The sequence below is a fragment of the Brachyistius frenatus genome, unplaced genomic scaffold (assembly GCF_029030835.1).
Source record: "Brachyistius frenatus isolate BFR_SWC_R1_liver_20210118 unplaced genomic scaffold, ASM2903083v1 Contig_85, whole genome shotgun sequence".
Lineage (NCBI taxonomy): Eukaryota > Metazoa > Chordata > Actinopteri > Embiotocidae > Brachyistius > Brachyistius frenatus.
The window spans coordinates 555,870-574,207 of record NW_027210684.1 but is presented as its reverse complement, the minus strand read 5'-3'; the positions used below and the strand labels follow the sequence as shown (position 1 = coordinate 574,207).

Below are 18,338 nucleotides of genomic sequence, written 5' to 3'. Positions count from 1 at the left end.
ATAATGTCATAATTATTATAAATGAAGTTGCAATAGTTCTGCATTATGCTTTTTAAAACTGAAAACATAAGGTCAAACCAAATTTAAAACAGCTTTGGAATAACACTTTGGATGTGGAGGACATTAAAGGAGGCACCACTTAAAAAAACACACAAAACAAGACATTTTATTCAGTGAGCACCAGTCAATCAGTACAAACCTTCTTTTTCCTCAGAAGCTCAAGTTTTGTTGGAACAGAAACATAAAGAGACACAGAAACACTGATCTTTACAAGCAGAGCAATCAGAGCGCGGTGAGAGGAAGTCCTCCGTCTTTTAGTGTGCTTCATACGAAACCTACTTCTACAGAGTAAAAAACATCTGGACAACAACAACAACACACATATATTTATATACATGTTCCGACTTCATCAAATGTGACTGGCTACCGTTTGTTCTCACACTAGGTCCTGCTACCGTATAAATTAATGAAAATCACACATTGATTTCATCTCTATTACTAATGTTATAAATCAGAAGTGTTAAAAGTGAAACTGGTTCAAACGACTTCATTACAAGCAGCAGAACTAAAGTTCAGCAGAAAACAGGAACAAATTCCCAAGTTACCCTTGAAATTGACATGAATTTGTAAAAGGTTTTCAACCGTTGCCTCGCTTCTCTATTTGTAGCTTAAGCAAGCTGAGCTTCTTGGGAAACGATGTGCCGCGGGGGCATTCATTTGTTTCACTCCTTAAGGTTTTCAGTATTGGGTTTAATATCTGATTAGAGAGAAGATCGTAGTGGTCAAATGTTTCGGATAAATTACAGACGGTTTTTTGTCTTTTTGGGAGTCAAGGAAAAACATGAGGTGTGATTGGACGGTTTTACAACACATACAGTGTATTTACATTTAAGATATGGACGTAATAGATGGACACTTGTCCCACTGTTTATTGACATTAGACATCAGTCATGCTGATAAAAAAAAGCCAATAATTCATGAAAAACCCAAACCAGCGATGAAATAATAGACGAATGTGAATTATGTGTAATTTGCTTCATTTTGTCGCTGGCGTCACAGTGATATGTACAAGTCACCCTTTGCATTGACCACCCAGGTCAAAGAAGGTTCCTGACATACTGTTACCTATGTAACGTTAAGGTAGCATCACTTACATAAAATGACTTCTAACCCAAACCATGATCTTTCCCTGAACCTCCCGTCATGGTTTTTGGTGGCTCAACCTAAGGCACCTTGTGCATACGTTGGTCTGAGACGCCAGCGAGCTGAGACTTTGACCGCTGGGATGAGAACAGATTTGTCCTGCTGCTGCTGCTCACCAAAACATCACATGTGGATCCGCAACAGAAAATAGTCCTCAACAGAAGAGCCACCTCCTCCGATTTGAGTAACGTTTGCTCGAAACAACAGTGTGTTTTAGCAAATTAGAAACGCATATTTATTTTTCAAAAGTATGTATTTGTGACCAGATTTTGATTTAAATCTCTCCATCTTGAGAAGGGCTGAACTCCCCACACAGAGTAGGAAAGTCTGGAGGTGTTTACGTAGACATGGTTGGTTTCAGTCTTGTCATTTTTTGAGAATAATAAAAATACTGACTATTGCCAGAAATCATCATTGTACTCGACTCACATCTCATTATTTGACTTCCTTTATAACTGATGACTGTAGCCTTGTTGTGCACGGCTCCAACCTGCAACACTGTTATGATCTTAGACACGAGGTTGAAATTTGTTCCACAAATAATATAAAAAGGACATACCAGTGATTTTGCTAGTTTTAGCCCGTTCACTACAAACTCCTGGCTGCTGTTGCTTGAATAGCTAGCTAGCTGTACACCGTGATGTATAAACTTTTTTTTTTTTTCTAAACTCAACCTACGACTGCCTGGTTCCTTCAAAAATAAAAACAGAAAAGTATAATAAAAGTACAAAGCGCGCGGTGCAAAACACTGGTATGGTCCTTTAAGGAACTCAGATCGACAGTCAATGAACCCCACAGTTGTCGGCGATGACATGTTGTGCTGTTACGCGTTTACAGTGACGACATAGAACTCGAATCTAGACGTGGACGGACGCTCGCCAGCAGTATGAGCTGCTGGATCACAGCTGGGAGCGAGACGTCAATCAAATACGGAGTGAAATCTAAACGTGTGTGTGCGTGTCGCGTCGGCTTTTGCTGCTTCTGCGTGTTAATGTGTGTTTTTATGTGCACGTTTGCGCGCGTGGACAGAAGTGCCCTCTGCGTGTGCAAACGGTGTCGTGATCTGTGCGTGTGCGTGTGCGTGTGTGTGTGTTTCCCCGTTCGTGCGGATGTGCGTTTGCTCCGTCTCGTCAGTTCCTCCTCGGATGCGTGTTCCCCACGTACGTGTTCTCTATACACAGCACGATGTAGTGGTTGGAGCAGGACCGGGCGTGCTGCCCCAGCAGCCGGCCGGTCTGCAGCAGGGCGGTGTGGCCCGTCACCGCCATGTCGGCCGTCCTCCACGCCTCGCAGTAGTTGCTGGTCAGACGGATGCCCACGGTGCTGGAGCCGTGCCACACCATCTTCTCTGGCCTGTGGGAAGAAAGAGAGACACTCGCTGAAGGGTTTCCACGGAGTCTGGAAAGGAAAGGTGGAGGATGAGAGATGGAGAGAGGAAATTCCGAGAAAGAATGAAAGATAAAAAGAGACACACTTAAAGGTCCCATATTTTATACTTTCCCGTGCTGTATTTGCAGTCTTGATATCCATAAAAAGATGTTTCGGGGATTTTAAGAACCACAAACCATCAAGAACATGCTGTTCTGTGTCCGTGTCTTTAACAGGCATCGGTATCAGTGATCCTTGCTTCTGATTGGCTGACTCTTTTCTAAGTGACACAAGTTGAGGACAACCACAGGCTTTCTGTCTTGTACCTTTCAACCTGCCCAACAGAATTACCTCTCACTGTTTTCTTCTGCATAAAAGGTTGGACAGTGGTCTGTGCTGAAGGTGGACTCGTGACGTGAGCTTGAGTTTGTGACATCGCAAACTTACAGAAGTCCAAACTGCACAGTTGTTGAATCTGGATTGTGTACATTTCTCAGTGGACTGAGGGTTTCACAGTATTTATACAGCCCCTGGAACTGATTTATAATCAAAAATTACATTATAACTAAAATGTATACAATATGGGACCTTTAAGTCCAGTTCAAGGGATGAAGGTCATGATATGAAGTGTGGAGACGGGCCCCTCCTGCTCCTTCAGATCAGCACGTACTTTAGTCTTACCAATACTTGTGCGTCACAAAAAAAAAAAGAAACACTGCACTTTCTTCACCCTGACATTTATCTGCCAGCTCAACTTATACCTTTCTTGACAGATTACATTATGATGAGCTGACAAAATATCATGCACTGTTGTACATTATGTTGCGCTATAGTACATAAAATAGTTCAACCTAGCTTCACCTAATTTTACCTCCACTATAATTCATCACTAGTAATATCACAATATAATAGTATGATACTCACAGGGTTCATTTTCTGACAGAAAACATATTCTAAGTACATCTTTCTGATGCTTTTACTTGTAATGGTGTATTTTATATTTCTGTGCTCCTACTTTTTAAATCAGAATTCTTCCATCAGCACACCTCCACTCGTCTGTCAGTGTAATGTTGTTATCTAACATTAGTCAGTTGTATTATAGTGATTCCTGGATGTTTGTCTCCCTCTGGCTCTCAGCAGTTATCACTGGAAATGTTGGCAGTTTTTTTTGTTTTTTTTCTTGACAAATTTGTGTCCGTTGTGAAGCTAATGAGTTAAAGAACAACAAGGTGTTCCTCTTTGACTTGGTGCAGTTTTACTGATTTTATGTACTTGGAGCTGCCTTAAAGACAGAAGTCACAAAAGTCTCAGTCAACACTACAGAATACACAAAAACCTTTTTCTATCACTGATAGATAACTGTGACTATTTTCAGGTAAGTAGACAGTAAAATTGAACCTCGACCATATTCGTGTTATTAAGGCCCAACTGAACTAAAGAGCTACTTTTATAAGATTAAAACCTGAGAACCAAAGCCAGATTGTTGCTTTATGTCATCCATTAAAGACTGTTAAGCTTCCAGTGCAACACATTAATTATACTCTGTCTCTCCTCTGTTGTCCTCTGAGGGGTTTTGTACAAACTGCTACACATGGCAGTCATGACATGAATGATTAGAGCAGTCAGAGCCACAAAAACAACAAAAGTACAATTTTATACCACTCTAGTGCACGAGTGAGTAAAACAAAGGACATACATGTGAGAACTAATCAAAATGCTAATTTGAAAATGATAAAACTACAACTTGTGCTGAGTTTGTTGATTGGCAGAACTTCATAAAAACTAAAAGGTGTTTGTCTTTTATGCTTGTGGTACACGCTTTAGGATATACAGTATACCCTGTCTGTCACCAAATGCATGCTGGGAAATATTCAAAACCCTGACCTAGAAAATAGTGGAGATTATATGTAGATATTGACATAAAGCTTTCTATCACCAACACCTAGTTTATGTTTGAGAGGCTTTTCATACTGACGTAGCAACATTTCACTGATCGAACTGCCGAACTGACAGACAGAAGATCTGTTGGCTCTGTTTCTCCTCTAAGAAGCTGCCTCCTCCATCTCGCTCTCCTCTGCTGGATTACAGTTGATAAATCCAAATGTGCCAGCACCACCACTGTTCATTTCAGCGAGACTTCCACATCAACATGAAATGTATGGCCCATCTGAAGTCAAAGTGTTCTACTGGTGTGGATAAATGAGCATTTGAAACCCAACTGGAACTCGGAGCACTGACGTTTCTTTTCATTGTTTCTGTCCCTGGCCTACAAGTACTTTCACCTGCTTTCTTGAACCCACTCACCATGCTGAGTCAGTCATCACGTTGCGTCCGTCAAAGGAATAAATGGGGGTGGACGGGTCAAACATGCCTCCGTTCCCAGAGAAGATGGACATCCAGCTGCTGAACAGCACTTCACCCTGAGAGCAGGGGAGAAGATAAAACAATCCAACACTTCATTAATCCCAAAAGGAAAAGAGAGGGAATTTAATAAAAAATAAACAGTACACATCATCCATCATGAAAGTCAACTGATGAAAAATCTGGATTATTTTAAACTATCGAGGACTGACTGCAAAATAAAATGATAATGAAAAAAAAATGTTATTCTGGCTTTATTGTCCAACTTTTATTTAATAAAATAAAATAGGAGCTGTCAGAGAATTGTGCAATTTGTTGTTTTTATTTTGACAGAGTCCACAGTGGCATGACTGTTTCTTTTAGTTTTTGCAATCTTATTTTGAGTTATAGAATGCAGGTTTAGCAGTTTATCTCTGTGTGACTCCTGCCACAGTGAAATATTTGACTTCCAATATTAGTGAGGATATTCCGTTATACTTAAAGAAATCAGTAAGTGTAAATCTCTCCTCACCCTCAGATTGACCACAGGCATGTTGTTGTGGTCCGCCTTCCTCACAATGGTTGCCAGGTCCTGGAGATGTGAGGACAGGAAGGCCCTGTAGGTGGTGGTGAGGCCCATGGCGCGTGCCTGCTGGTAACACTGGAAGTCTGCCCCGCGGATGCCGCGCATATCTCCTTTGAGCGGGGCGTTCAGTGCAACCAGATGGAGCTGGAAGAGAGACAATATACTTGAGTCTTGTCCAAATCTGACACGTTGTTCATCACAGATCTGACATGAAGTCAGGCTGCGGCTCAGCCAAGTCATTTCAGCTGTCTGGTTCTGGTACAGAGTTGAAGATGTATGTTCATGTGTTCATTACACTCACCCCTGGTACAGCGTTGAAGGTCTGTGGTAGCACGTTATAGCTGGGCTGATATCCTCTGATGCCCTCCTGCAGCTCCTGCAGGTCAGCGGAAATGCAATTACTTTGTTGTTTTTTTAATGTTTTTATGAGCTCTTAATTAAAACCATTTTTTTGAAAGTGCTTTCAAACGTTCCCTCGGGCGTATCACAGATCCTGTTCACAGCTGGTAAGGTGTGTGTCCTGGGTGATCAGGTCACAGTTCGACAGCTCTTAGCACAGGTGTGAACACAACAAGGATGCACTGAGGTCCGATCTGCTCAGACTACATTATGAGGAGGTCTCGGTCTGGCCAAAATCTTTTCGAAGTGTAAATGTGATCTGGGCAATATTGAAAGACTGACTTACGTCCTCTGTGTAAAATAAATGGTATTCAAAGCAAAACTGATCCTGCATGATGCAGTCGAGCACAGATGAACTGTACAGAAAGTACTTCCTTCTTCTGGCAGCTATAAAGCTGTTTAGTGAATAAAAACAAAGGTTGCCCACTTGCCGCTGTTTCAACAAAGTCCTCTCTGTTTTTTTTTAGTTGACCATGTCTGTAATTTGTGACAAATATTAGACCCATGATTGAGGAAGAGCCCCGCCCACTTTTACATTCAAATTACACTTTGTTATTTCCCCATTGCACTGCAAACCTGCCATGATAATGAAATAATCCTAAACTGAACGGACGTGATTAGATCAGGTTGAAAATTACAAACTCTTGTGTTCACACGTTTATATTTTCCCACCGTGAGGAAATTCATCATAAATAGGCTAATTGATGGCGCATTAAAATGAGGCTCGAATGAGCAAAGATGTCTTGTGTTTCATACCTGTTGCTTTAAATCCTTTCTCCTCATGTTTCTCTGTGTTTATTTACTTGTTTATTTATGGGATGTTTGCTTTCATTTGCATATGGTGTAGGGGAATGAGATCCGATCACAAGTGGCACGAAAGACACGGAGACGTATGATAATACCAGGTGTGAACAAGGATACAGTTTCCTGCCGATGCTCTTCTGTCTGTGCATTTACATGTGTGTGTGTGTGTGTGTGTGTGTGTGTGTGTGTGTGTGTGTGTGTGTGTGTGTGTGTGTGTGTGTGTGTGTGTGTGTGTGTGTGTGTGTGTGTGTGTGTGTGTGTGTGTGTGTGTGTGTGTGTGTGTGTGTGTGCGCACCTGGCTATGGATCCTGTGCGGTCTGCTCCGTTCTCTGCTGAGGGCCTGAGATGACTCGGACGGGGAAGGTCCATGATGAATCAATTCTCCAAGCTGGAAGAGAGCGGACATGTACTGTGAAGTCTGGATACGTTTGGATCTGATTATGAATAAAAGATGAACTGACATCAAAGTTATGATACTGATGATACCCAGAGAGCAGAACACTGTTGTATCCATATGTAATATCTTATGTATACAGTCATCTGTATCACATTTCAAGAATATAAATATTAATCATCTTTATTCATATGGAACTTTATTGTAAAGTGCTTTAAGAACAGAGTTTTGATCAAATAGTAAAAACAAAGAAGAAAAAACACATTTATATGTACATTCTCTCATATATTAACAAATACACTACGTAATATATACACAGACATACACATACACATACACTCATAACTTCACACACATTCCCATTAAACTGATTGTTTTGACTGCGTATTGAATTAAAACTATAAGTTGGATGTTTTCAAACCTTTTTAAAGGAAAAGTCCAACAGCTGCTCTGTCAACTGGAACTCCATTTCCATTCGTTGCTTTTTTTACAATGTATTTAGTTGACATATTTATAGTTTTTGAAAATAAAAATTGAATGAACTTGTCAAAACTCAGCTGATGAATATATTTTGGTGTGTTTTTTTTCAACTATTTTTTTTTTTTTTTTTTTTCATAGAACAAATAATATATTTCAGGCTTCTGAGTTGATAATCTGTATACTGATAAAAAGAGGAAATGTAAATCAAACATGTCACATGTCACACCTGGATCTTGCGCCAGCCGTTGCGCGCTCTGACGTACAGCTCGCCTCCCCTCTCAGACACGTAAGCCAAAGTTCCCTCAGCAGTGCGGAGCAACTCTCTGGAGAGAGCGTTAGTCGTCTTATAGGTGGTTACCTGAATGTCAGCATCAAAGCATCAGTGCTACTCAGTTCTGCATCCATTATTTTAACAGAGTTACACTTCAGGTGTTTTTTTTTAATTTTTATTTTTTTATTGTGGCGAGTTTCTTACCGCGTTGGAATATCCTGCAGATCCTGGTGGACCGGGAGGACCAGGTGGGCCGGGGATACTGTCAGCTGAAGACCACACATATAAATCGCATTCAACTGATAATACTAACAATACTAACTGACCAACTCCACCTGTACACATTGTTAAACAGGGAGTTTGATCTACAGTTTTATTAATTGAAGCTAAGGCTGATTTTTTTTCTTAATTTCTCTTATTCTCAGATTCACACATACTTGATCCATATGCAGGTGCAGGTCCTGGGGGCCCAGCAGGTCCGGGGGGTCCCCGGGGTCCTGGTCGTCCAAACCCAGTGGATCCAGGCTGGCCGGGAGGACCTGCGGGACCTGAGGGACCAACGATGGACTCACCTTTTGGACCCTATAGGAACAATTAAACACAATAATTTATCTGGGAATCCCACACTGCACCAATAAGCACCCACAAAGATATTCAACAGCAATCAGCTTCCAATACTATTAAAGCTCGGGATATTTTCTGTAACTCTTAAATACTTCCAAAACGGATTGGAATAGTATTTTTATTATTTAGCGTATCTCACCACAAGTCCTGACCTCCCCGGCAGTCCTGGAGGACCGGGCAGGCCTGACTCTCCTTTTTCTCCCTGCTGACCCTTGTATCCCTGATCACCTCTGGCACCCTGAGAGAACCACCAAGAGAAAACAATAAGTTTAGAGGCATTGAAGTCCTTATTTCATTGTCAAAGTTGAGACTTTTTCTCTCTAAAAAATATTTGTTAACAAGTGAAAAGGAGAATTGTATAACGCTAACAGCTGGTTCGCCATATGTTGCATATTGGACCATGTTAAGGTGTTATTGCTATCAAGATAGCTGTTAAAATACAGTAGCTGCCAATTTATACACCCAGCAGACACAGATCAACATAAGCTTTACTTTAGACTAATGATCTGGCCACACAAAATATCTGAGTCCAATACTGAGTCTTTTTTTTTTTTTTTAATCTCTGTTTTGATCTCCACCAACAATTGTGTTCAGAAGCCAGATGTTCATTTTGTTATGTCTGCTTTTTGGTACTGAGTGGGTAGAGCACAAAGGGGTTGTTAGGCCTTTCTTTTTTGCTCTAATCAAGGTTGATGAGAGCAATGAGAGAGAATCATTAAGTTTCAGGCCACCAACTAAAGCACAGCAGAGCTGTGGGGAACCGCAGAGAGTTTTGTGATAATTCCCTCTGACTTTGTCACTGAGCAACATGAAAGCTTTCAAAGTCATTTAATCCATTGTTTATGTATAATACTGATTTGTGCCGTTTTAAATTCCTCTCATGTACCATTGCACTTTACATCTTTACTCTAAGATGCTGGTGTTATGTCTGTTCCTCAATCACCCTGTTGGCTTTAGATACAACATGCTGTGTAATAAATGAGAGCTCACCACAACTCCATCTGGAAGCCTGGGCGCTGAGAAGAAGGATAACGCAACATACATGATTTGCAGTTATTACCATCACATCATTATTATCATTTAAACAAATTAGTTTTTAAGTAAATCAGTTGAAGGTCTTACCGGATGTCCCCGGCTCACCAGGTAGTCCCTCATCTCCTTTTTCTCCTTTAGGTCCAAATGAACCTACCCTTGTCGGCGCCTCCTACACACACATACACACTCTTTAACATAACATATGTGACAGCAGGTAAACACAAGTGCATAACAGAACAGGCTGCTGAGGATGTAGATTAATACATTTGAGGAGGTCAAAAAGTCACATTTAAAGACCATGTTAAACACAATAATAGGTTGGATTATTATAATAAATAAGACAAAGAGGTCAAAGATGAACACATCGCTGTCAGCAACAGGGGATGCATGCTACAGACAGCAGCACGTACAGCCCTCACTCGACTGTTAAAGTTAAAACACAGGGATTGAGCTTAAAGCAAAAGGAACCTGAGTCAATACAATTATGGTTATTTGAAACTAGCTCTGTGGAGGTGGTTTGAGGACCTGAGGCCAGACCCCACCTCCACAGTTAAAGCGACGGCTCCCACTAAATCTATACAATAAACTCACACAACGTTCTGTTACTGCACATTATCTACCCGTAATCCCTTTCAGTGCCCTCCACCAGTTTATTAGAAAAGCAGTCATCATGGTGTCTCCAGTCTGCCATGTGTCCACAGAGGAAACTTCTAACAGGAGGTTGAACAGTGAAACAGAACCCGCACACACCCAGCACCGCGGAAGGAAGGACTGTAGGTAGGAGTGAAATGTTTTGATTTCAAGCACAACCGCCAAAACAAATGACACGTTTTTAGATCACAACCGATTGCAGTGAAGGAAAACTTTTCCCATAACCTGAAACCAAGTGTACATTCAGGTCGACTCCAGGCTGAGCGACGTTAGAGCTATCAACACGACTGAGTACTAAATATCTCTTCGTCGTATCTGACAATATGGCCAACCGCCTTGGACTGGTTGCTTACACTTATGCCCATTGATTTAATTGGCAGACGAGAGGCGGTGTGAATTCAAATGAGAGAACCAATCAAAAACAAGCTGATACTGTAAAATGAATGGAGCCTGTCTAGACTGAGACTGGCAGAAAGATTCAAAGCAACAGATTGAATATTATATTGAGATTTTTACCAAAACAATTATATTCACGTGTAAAACCTCTGTAATCACCAATATCTTAAATAGTAACTGTTATTTAATTATATATATACTTTTTCTACTGTATCACAATTACTTTTATTTTATAATTGAATTGTTACTAGTTACTCCCCAGCACCGTGATACAGTAAAGGGATGAGTATCAAAAGTGTCTGCTTTTCCTTCTCCCTGTCTGTTCAGTCAGCTTCATCTTCCCTGAGACGATGTGAAGGAAAAACAGATGAGAGAAGCAGAGTTCAGACTCAGATCTCCTTTAACACCTGACATTAACAATTGTCCTGAGTGGTCAGATTGGATATAACAGATAAATACAAAATCCAGAGTAGGTGTACATGCAGTGAAGTTCATGAAATACATAGGGTACACTTGTTTGTTTAGTGACTTGTGGAATGGAAATTTGTAAGAAAATGTAGTTTTTTTCAAGTTGCTTGTGATTAATATCCAATCTGCGTACAAGACAAACGTTAAAGCCTGATGAAATGAGGCCAGATCCACAGACACGAAGCCTTTTCAAAGCCCATTAGGAGAACAAAGAGGGAGGAAATTAAGGGAGGTAACGGGGAACTGTTTGTAGCCCAGACCAGCGAGCAGCCATGCTGTGACACCCACACACCAACAAAACCACCAGTTGGTCCGATTTCCACCTGAAACGGACCAATCAGATGGTCCGACTCAGACTTACTCGTCCCTTTTTGCAGTGCGGTCTTGGTCGCACCGGGAACACTGTCTTTAAGATTCAGAGAAGAGCAGGGGAGTCAGACTAAATACTTCAACTTTATATCAACCATCACCTCAAAAACTTTAGATGAGCACCTGCGAATGGTGTTTGTAAGTAACATTAATGAATGCTGTCCCTAAATACTGTTTGTAAAGACAGACAACTGCATCTCATGGGCTTTTCATCATCATTTTTCTTTGAAATTTGCTGTTCTAGACTCAAATGCTGTTATTCCACAACATACTGTATGCCTTACACTGTATAACTATGTATAACTATGACAGTTATAACTCATCCAATACTTCTTTACTTTACTATAGCAGGACTTTAAATGCAGGAGTTTTACTTGTAATGGAGTATTTCAATATTCTAATATTTGTGTTTTTACTTAAATAAAAGATCTGATTATTAACCTGAGCATTTGAGAAGATCTGAATAGATTAAAATAGGAACATCATTTGAGATTAGTAAAAGAAATTGTTCTGGACAATTTGGCAAACCTCAACATTATAGAGCAATGGTGTGAGTATTTCCTGTATTTTCTACTTTGTAATAAATGGGCTACTAGAATGACTACTTAGTACTAAGTACTTTTAATACCAAAGTATTTGGAGGTGAACAAGGCATGCAATATTTCAACTAGGCACATTTCTCAACTGTAGGAGCAGAGCTGCGTCTGTAGATCTGTTACACAATACAATCAGATCAGAACAGGTCTCATGGCCAGTCATTACTTTCACGGTTTCATACTCAGGCTCTGACAGAAAAATACTGGTTGTGATATGAGCAATGTCATTATACAGCTGACAACTTTTGGTGTTGGATTGGAGTCCAGAACAACATATTTTGAGGAATAACTCAGATTTTCTGTGGTGTTGCTGCTTTGCAGCTAAGCTCTGCACATCGGACATAATTACTGACTGAAATTCTATTATTCACAAAAAAACCCAAAAACTTTTTGTTTTACTTCCTGGACAAAAATATACCAATCTAATTCGTACTTACTCCGTTCAGTCCGAGAACTCTTCCTGGAAGCCCAGGTGGACCGGGAGGACCTGGAGGCCCCTGAGACGGAGAGAGAAAGAATATTTATTATGCACATGAACGGCTGAATCCATGGATGGTATAGAGAGGAAAACACATGCAGAATATACAATCAAAATAGAAAGGCTGGATTTTCTGTCCTTTTAAACAGGTAACAGAATGAAGGCAGAATGAAGGAACACAAAGTTGACTTGATCAAGTTGATTTGGTGATTCTGGAGATTCTTACCATTTATGATATAAATTTTTTTTCAAATATGTATTTTTACTTATAAAATATACTCAAATGAAGAAAATAGTCCAGAACAGTTGAAGACTTACTTTAAAGCAAATTCACAGGTTCACTCCTACTCTACCCGTCAAGTCTCAGATCTTCATCCGCCTAAATTTCTCACCTGCAGAGGTCAATTTTCAATTTGATACAGAAGCACCACATTATGGAATGGCCTCTCCCATCTGATAAAAAGCTGTTCTGATATTAAATACTTGAAAAGGTGCTTAAAAAAATATTTAACTTCTGTTTCGTAACTGCAACATACGCATGTATACTCTCATCCATCACCATACTCATATCTTTTTGCTTTTAAATTGACTTTATTGTTTTTGCTTCGATTACTATAGCTTAGGGCGGCAAAGTGGTGCAGTGGTTAGCGCTGTCGCCTCACAGCAAGGCGGCCCTGGGTTTGATCCCGGCCTGGGAACCTTCTGTGTGGGGGCTTGCATGTTCTCCCTGTGCCTGCATGGGTTCTTTCTGGGTACCCCAGCTTCCTCACACCATCTAAATACATGCATTTTAGGTGAATTGGTGATTCTACAAAATTGCCCTTAGAGGTTAATGGTCTTTGTTTCTGTCTGTCTCTACGTGTTGGTCCTGTGATAGTAAGCTGGGATAGGCTCCAGCCCCACCGCAACCCTGTTCAGGATAAAGCAGGTATAGATAATGGATGGATGTTATAATCTATATTCTGTTGTTATTTGTTTCCGTTATTCTTATGTAGCGTTACTATCATCTTTGTATTTTCTATAACTGTACATTTCTAACATTATCGGGTGGAGGCTTCAAATAAGCCCACTGGGTTTTTGCCTCTCACTGCACTGCACTGATTTTTTTTATTTTTTTTTATTCTGTAAAAAACGTGTTTTTAATTTGTGCAAAATCAAATCAAATCAAATCAAATCAAATCAAATCAAATCAAATCAAATCAAATCAAATCAAATCAAATCAAATCAAATCAAATCAAATCAAATCAAATCAAACTAAAATTAGCATTCATTTAAACTTGTGTTTGTGTTCAAGTTTGAGGTCAATATTCACTCTTATAGCACTGATTAGCTTTCTATAACCACTGAGTTAAATGTGTTTGTTTAGCTGCTAAATCCTCCACCGTGTTCACCAACTACTTGTTCAGCTGTTGTATTGTGGGTTTTCTGAAAGTTTCCACCAAACAGCCGTCTGTCTCGATAGAAACAAGGCGGATGAGAGCTTGTGGGCTGGAAAACCCAAAACATTGAGCATATAGAGTATTTTCATTTTGATGACAACTAAACCGTCAGCGCTGATTCTCAATGGGATCATCACTACAAATGCAAAAGCAATCAGGTGATTCAATGTTAATATAACAATTTTAAGTATAGCCAAGCTCAGACAACCGCAGAATAGTTTGTCTGGTGGTAAAATATTTCACTTTATATGTAAATAATCTGTGGTTTATAATAGTTAAATGCAGTGGTATAATATACATTATATTAATTGATGCTTTAAGTGGATAACAGTGATGCTTGCATTCCCTCCTCGGCTGGTTCGTCTTACCGGTTGGCCAACAGAATCTCCTCTGTCACCTTTCCTGCCAGGCATACCAGGTCGGCCCTACAGGAGGAGACAGAAATACCTGTTTGTTACCTGTACAAATTTAATACAAATGAACACAAGTTACTTTTAAATATACATGTAAATGAATGAAAAGAAAAAAAACTAAAGACAAATAAATGCATCTTCGATATTTTGTTGTTGTACATGACAGATATGCTACACAGTGGCTCTATGGCTTGTCTCACTGACTTTTGTGCACCACCTCAGTAGGTTCTCAGCCCACAGAGCAGGTGTTTATATCCTGACGCCTCACAGTGTGATCAAATAAAAGTTCTCACCGATCGCCCAGGGAAACCATATTCTCCTTTTTGTCCAGAAGGTCCTATTGGTCCCTGAAATAAACAGACACACATTTATGTTCTGTGCACATCAACATCCAAGACAAGTTGATTAATTAACTTGTCAAGAATTTAATAACAAAAGGAGAAATAAATATATTCTAAGCTTTTCCTTACAAAGTTGATGTTTCAGAGAATCTAACATTTGTAGATGTCAATGTTCTATTTCATATAAACTCACCATGAGTCCAGCAGCTCCTGTGAAGCCACGATCTCCCTGTGAAAATAAAAAGCAGGAGAACAAACTGTGAGATGAGAAAACAGCTAAATGTGGTATGTAGATATTATATATCTGGGGTAATAAATGTGTTAAGTAAGTAAGGTACGAGACAGTCAAGTAGAGGTGAAAGGTCACTTGTCTGGTACCTTTATGCCTTTGAGCCCTTGAGGGCCTCTGGGTGCAGATAAGAGAGTTCCATCTGCAGCAATAGTCACCCCTGGTTCTCCTTTTTCTCCCTGGTGGAGCAGATAACGAGAAATTAACATATTGATATTCTTATACATAATAGGTGTTTCATTTTATGTATGATATTTATTCAAATGCATCTTTTTCTTTGTAGTTCCATCACGTCCAATGTGAAGTTCTCACCTTCAGTCCCTCTGGCCCCTGGATACCTGAAGGTCCTACGTCTCCCTTTGGTCCCCTGGGGCCCTGGGAGGGGGGTGAAAATGATGGTCAAGCAAAGTTAGGATATTTACCAAAAATGGCCATGAAGCTATAAATAAAAATTTGTTTCAGGCATCAAAATTTAGTGTCAAGTAACACAAAAAGTAACTGTAACATTTGCAGAGCTTGAGGTACCTACCCTGTGTCGCCCAAAGACAGCAAAAGAATTGAAGAAAATACAATTACATTGTTTTCATTCCAAAACCCATTTACTTCCAGCTTTCTCTGAATTCAGGGAACAGGTGACACGCATGCGCAGCATAATGAGGTGTAGCAAAGTTCTCTTACTGGAAATCCAGCTCTGCCAGGCAAGCCTTCGGGGCCCTGCAACACGCACACAAACACACACATGCACACACACATATGCATGCACAGACATAAGCACACATACAGGCAAAAGCAATAGAGCTGGGTTATTGACCTGTTGTAACAAAGCCAGAGATGATATGCTCACACACAGCATCATCAAACACAACTGCAGCGACAGCAACTCAAATTTATGTCAATAATCCCAGAGAATGTCAGGAAGAGGAGATGAAAGGATTCAAGAGCTGTTTTCAAACTACATATTCTGTAAAGTAGGTCCTGTGTTTTGTAGTTGGAATGTTTATATCAGTAAATAAATTATGCGTTTGCAGCTGTAATCCATTCATCATTCTTCTTCTGTCCTAACTGTTGCTAAAATGTTCCATTTGTATTAAAAACCAAATAAAAGCAGCAGAAAACATTTTAACACAGAGAGTTTTTATTATTAGCTCAAAGCTACATACCATCAGCCCTGGTGGTCCTCTGATCTCTGTGAAGTTGAAGATGCCTTCAGTAACATTGAGGAGCAGCTGCAGACAAAACACAGAATCGGTAAGATGGGGAACTGTTTAACTGCCTGTTTAACATATTCAGAGATTTGTAAAAAGTAGCATCTCTACCCGCTGACTCTGCAGTCAATATTACTATATTTATAGATCTATATATAAATGGCCTACTTAGAACTGTGTAGTCAATACATTTTGGTTTTGTAATGCGCAGACAATGTTTTTAATTATGTTTAAGAGTGTTTTTTGCACCACTTTAAAAAAAAGCTAAACTTAAGGATAAGAAGTATATAACGCTCAAAACTGCAGATCTTTTATTTGTAGTAAACTTTGCAGCTAGTGCAGCGAGTTAGAAAGGAAACATTTTGTTCATCTTTTTTTTAGCATATTTTGGTGGAATTATTTGAATATTTGATTAAATGTCACCATTTGATTTTTTTTTTAGCAACTTTCTCTACAGGCAAAGGAAAACAAAACTATCAAAACATTTAAGTGTTAGAAAATATACATACTTACACTAAGTATTATTTCAAAACAAAGACTAGTGGCAAATCATTTCTTGAAAACATTATTTTGTTTGTACGTTATTCAGCGTCAACCCTGTGTTTCAATTATTCATTCAACTAAATGTAATGGTGTGTGTGTGTGTGTGTGTGTGTGTGTGTGTGTGTGTGTGTGTGTGTGTGTGTGTGTGTGTGTGTGTGTGTGTGTGTGTGTGTGTGTGTGTGTGTGTGTGTGTGTGTGTGTGTGTGTGTGTGTGTGCGTGTGCGTGTGCGCGTGTGCGTGTGCGTGTGCGTACATCCTGTAAATTAACAACAGGTCCTGGTGGTCCAGGAGGCCCAGGTTGTCCTGGGATGTTGAGGCCATCAGCGCCTCGATCCCCCTGCAGTACACATTATAGAGAATAATCAGACCTTTATCAACATATACATGTATACACAGTATTTGGAAGACACAGGAAGGGCCGCAAAAAAGGATATGATTTTTATGATACAACTAAGAATACAACATCCAGCATTAAACAGTGTCAATAGAGGGGAGAAAACTACGGATGTAACGTAATATCCACAGATAATATTTCGTTTTGAAGCCGTACCTTGTGTCCTGGACTGCCTTTCTCTCCTTTGGCTCCCTGTTTGTACAGAGACATACAACAGTAATCAATATGTACTAGTTAGCGTTATCTGGAAACCATATTATCTGAATTATGACGTCTTGACAGATTATCCGACTCAGCCTGGAGCAGGAGTATTCATTCTACACAGTTCATTGCAGACGGTTTAGTTCTGTAATTACCGAGCAGGATGCACCATTCAAACATTTACCTGTTTCTGGCAAACTTGTTAGCAAATAGCTGCCTATTTATTCTGGCTGTTACAGGGAGACATGAGCCCCTGTTTGAATTGGTATTTCTGTCTACCTGATGAATGCAATTTGATTATGCAATGAAACTCTTAGCTTTGGTTTTGGGCTCTACCAACTCTCTTAAGCTGCTGAGTGTTCCACTGTGTTTACCAGCTAGTTATGAACTGTGAACTATCTGCTGTTTGGTGCTGCATACAAAGGGTTTATCAGATTTTTCAGTGATTACAGCTTCCTGAGGCTGTAAACAATGCAATTAGAGCAGGGAGAGGAAACCAGAGGGTTAAAGTTATAGGTCGGCCAGCTAAACATGTAAATATCTAATATAACTGCATCCTCTGTGGTTTAACAAGCATTACACATTGGGACTAGTTACTGACCTTTAACATTTTACCTTATTCCAATCACTTGACACTACAGACAGTAGTACTGTCTAGTTGTCATTTTTACAGACTTTCCTGGCACACAAATACACAACTGACTGGCTAGTACAGCACAGCCAACATTTAAGTCCTCGTAAAACAGTGAACAATCTTAATTTTCAAAATATCAAAGTAAAAGAACATTATTTGGATTTGGATTAACACTGATGTAATTTAACATTATAATCCCTCACAGTGTGCATGAGTAAAAAACAATATATCTTAACCACCCAACACTGCTTGGTACATTTAATTATCATTTGATTTTAAACATTGACCCTGATTATAGCTGTATCAACAGTGATCTATGAACACCTGCTCCTTACCCGAGCACCTGGAAGTCCAGCAAGACCCTGATGACCCTCTGGTCCTTGGTCCCCTGTTTCACCCTGCAATCAGAGACAGCAC

General features: G+C 39.9%; 1 protein-coding gene across 3 annotated transcripts in view; it reads right to left on the bottom strand.

Moving 5' to 3' along the window:
• Positions 1–150: 150 nt before the first annotated feature.
• The window catches only part of col15a1b (collagen, type XV, alpha 1b), a 58,025-nt gene continuing 39,837 nt past the window's right edge, over positions 151–18,338 (bottom strand). The window contains exons 21-43 of one of the 3 annotated variants that reach the window (XM_069709806.1): positions 18,257–18,319; positions 17,243–17,278; positions 16,946–17,029; positions 16,105–16,170; positions 15,623–15,658; positions 15,257–15,319; positions 15,034–15,123; positions 14,849–14,884; positions 14,608–14,661; positions 14,270–14,326; positions 12,422–12,481; positions 11,381–11,425; positions 9,592–9,673; positions 9,460–9,485; positions 8,609–8,707; positions 8,283–8,427; positions 8,050–8,114; positions 7,801–7,932; positions 6,996–7,088; positions 5,799–5,873; positions 5,444–5,641; positions 4,876–4,991; positions 151–2,556 (exon numbers count right to left, since the gene is read on the bottom strand). In XM_069709806.1, the coding sequence (XP_069565907.1) occupies positions 2,334–2,556; positions 4,876–4,991; positions 5,444–5,641; positions 5,799–5,873; positions 6,996–7,088; positions 7,801–7,932; positions 8,050–8,114; positions 8,283–8,427; positions 8,609–8,707; positions 9,460–9,485; positions 9,592–9,673; positions 11,381–11,425; positions 12,422–12,481; positions 14,270–14,326; positions 14,608–14,661; positions 14,849–14,884; positions 15,034–15,123; positions 15,257–15,319; positions 15,623–15,658; positions 16,105–16,170; positions 16,946–17,029; positions 17,243–17,278; positions 18,257–18,319 (1,944 nt within the window). In that variant the 3' untranslated portion in view covers positions 151–2,333. The remainder of the gene's footprint in view (positions 2,557–4,875; positions 4,992–5,443; positions 5,642–5,798; positions 5,874–6,995; positions 7,089–7,800; positions 7,933–8,049; positions 8,115–8,282; positions 8,428–8,608; positions 8,708–9,459; positions 9,486–9,591; positions 9,674–11,380; positions 11,426–12,421; positions 12,482–14,269; positions 14,327–14,607; positions 14,662–14,848; positions 14,885–15,033; positions 15,124–15,256; positions 15,320–15,622; positions 15,659–16,104; positions 16,171–16,945; positions 17,030–17,242; positions 17,279–18,256; positions 18,320–18,338) is intronic. The other 2 variants (XM_069709809.1, XM_069709808.1) reach the window with 2 other exon arrangements.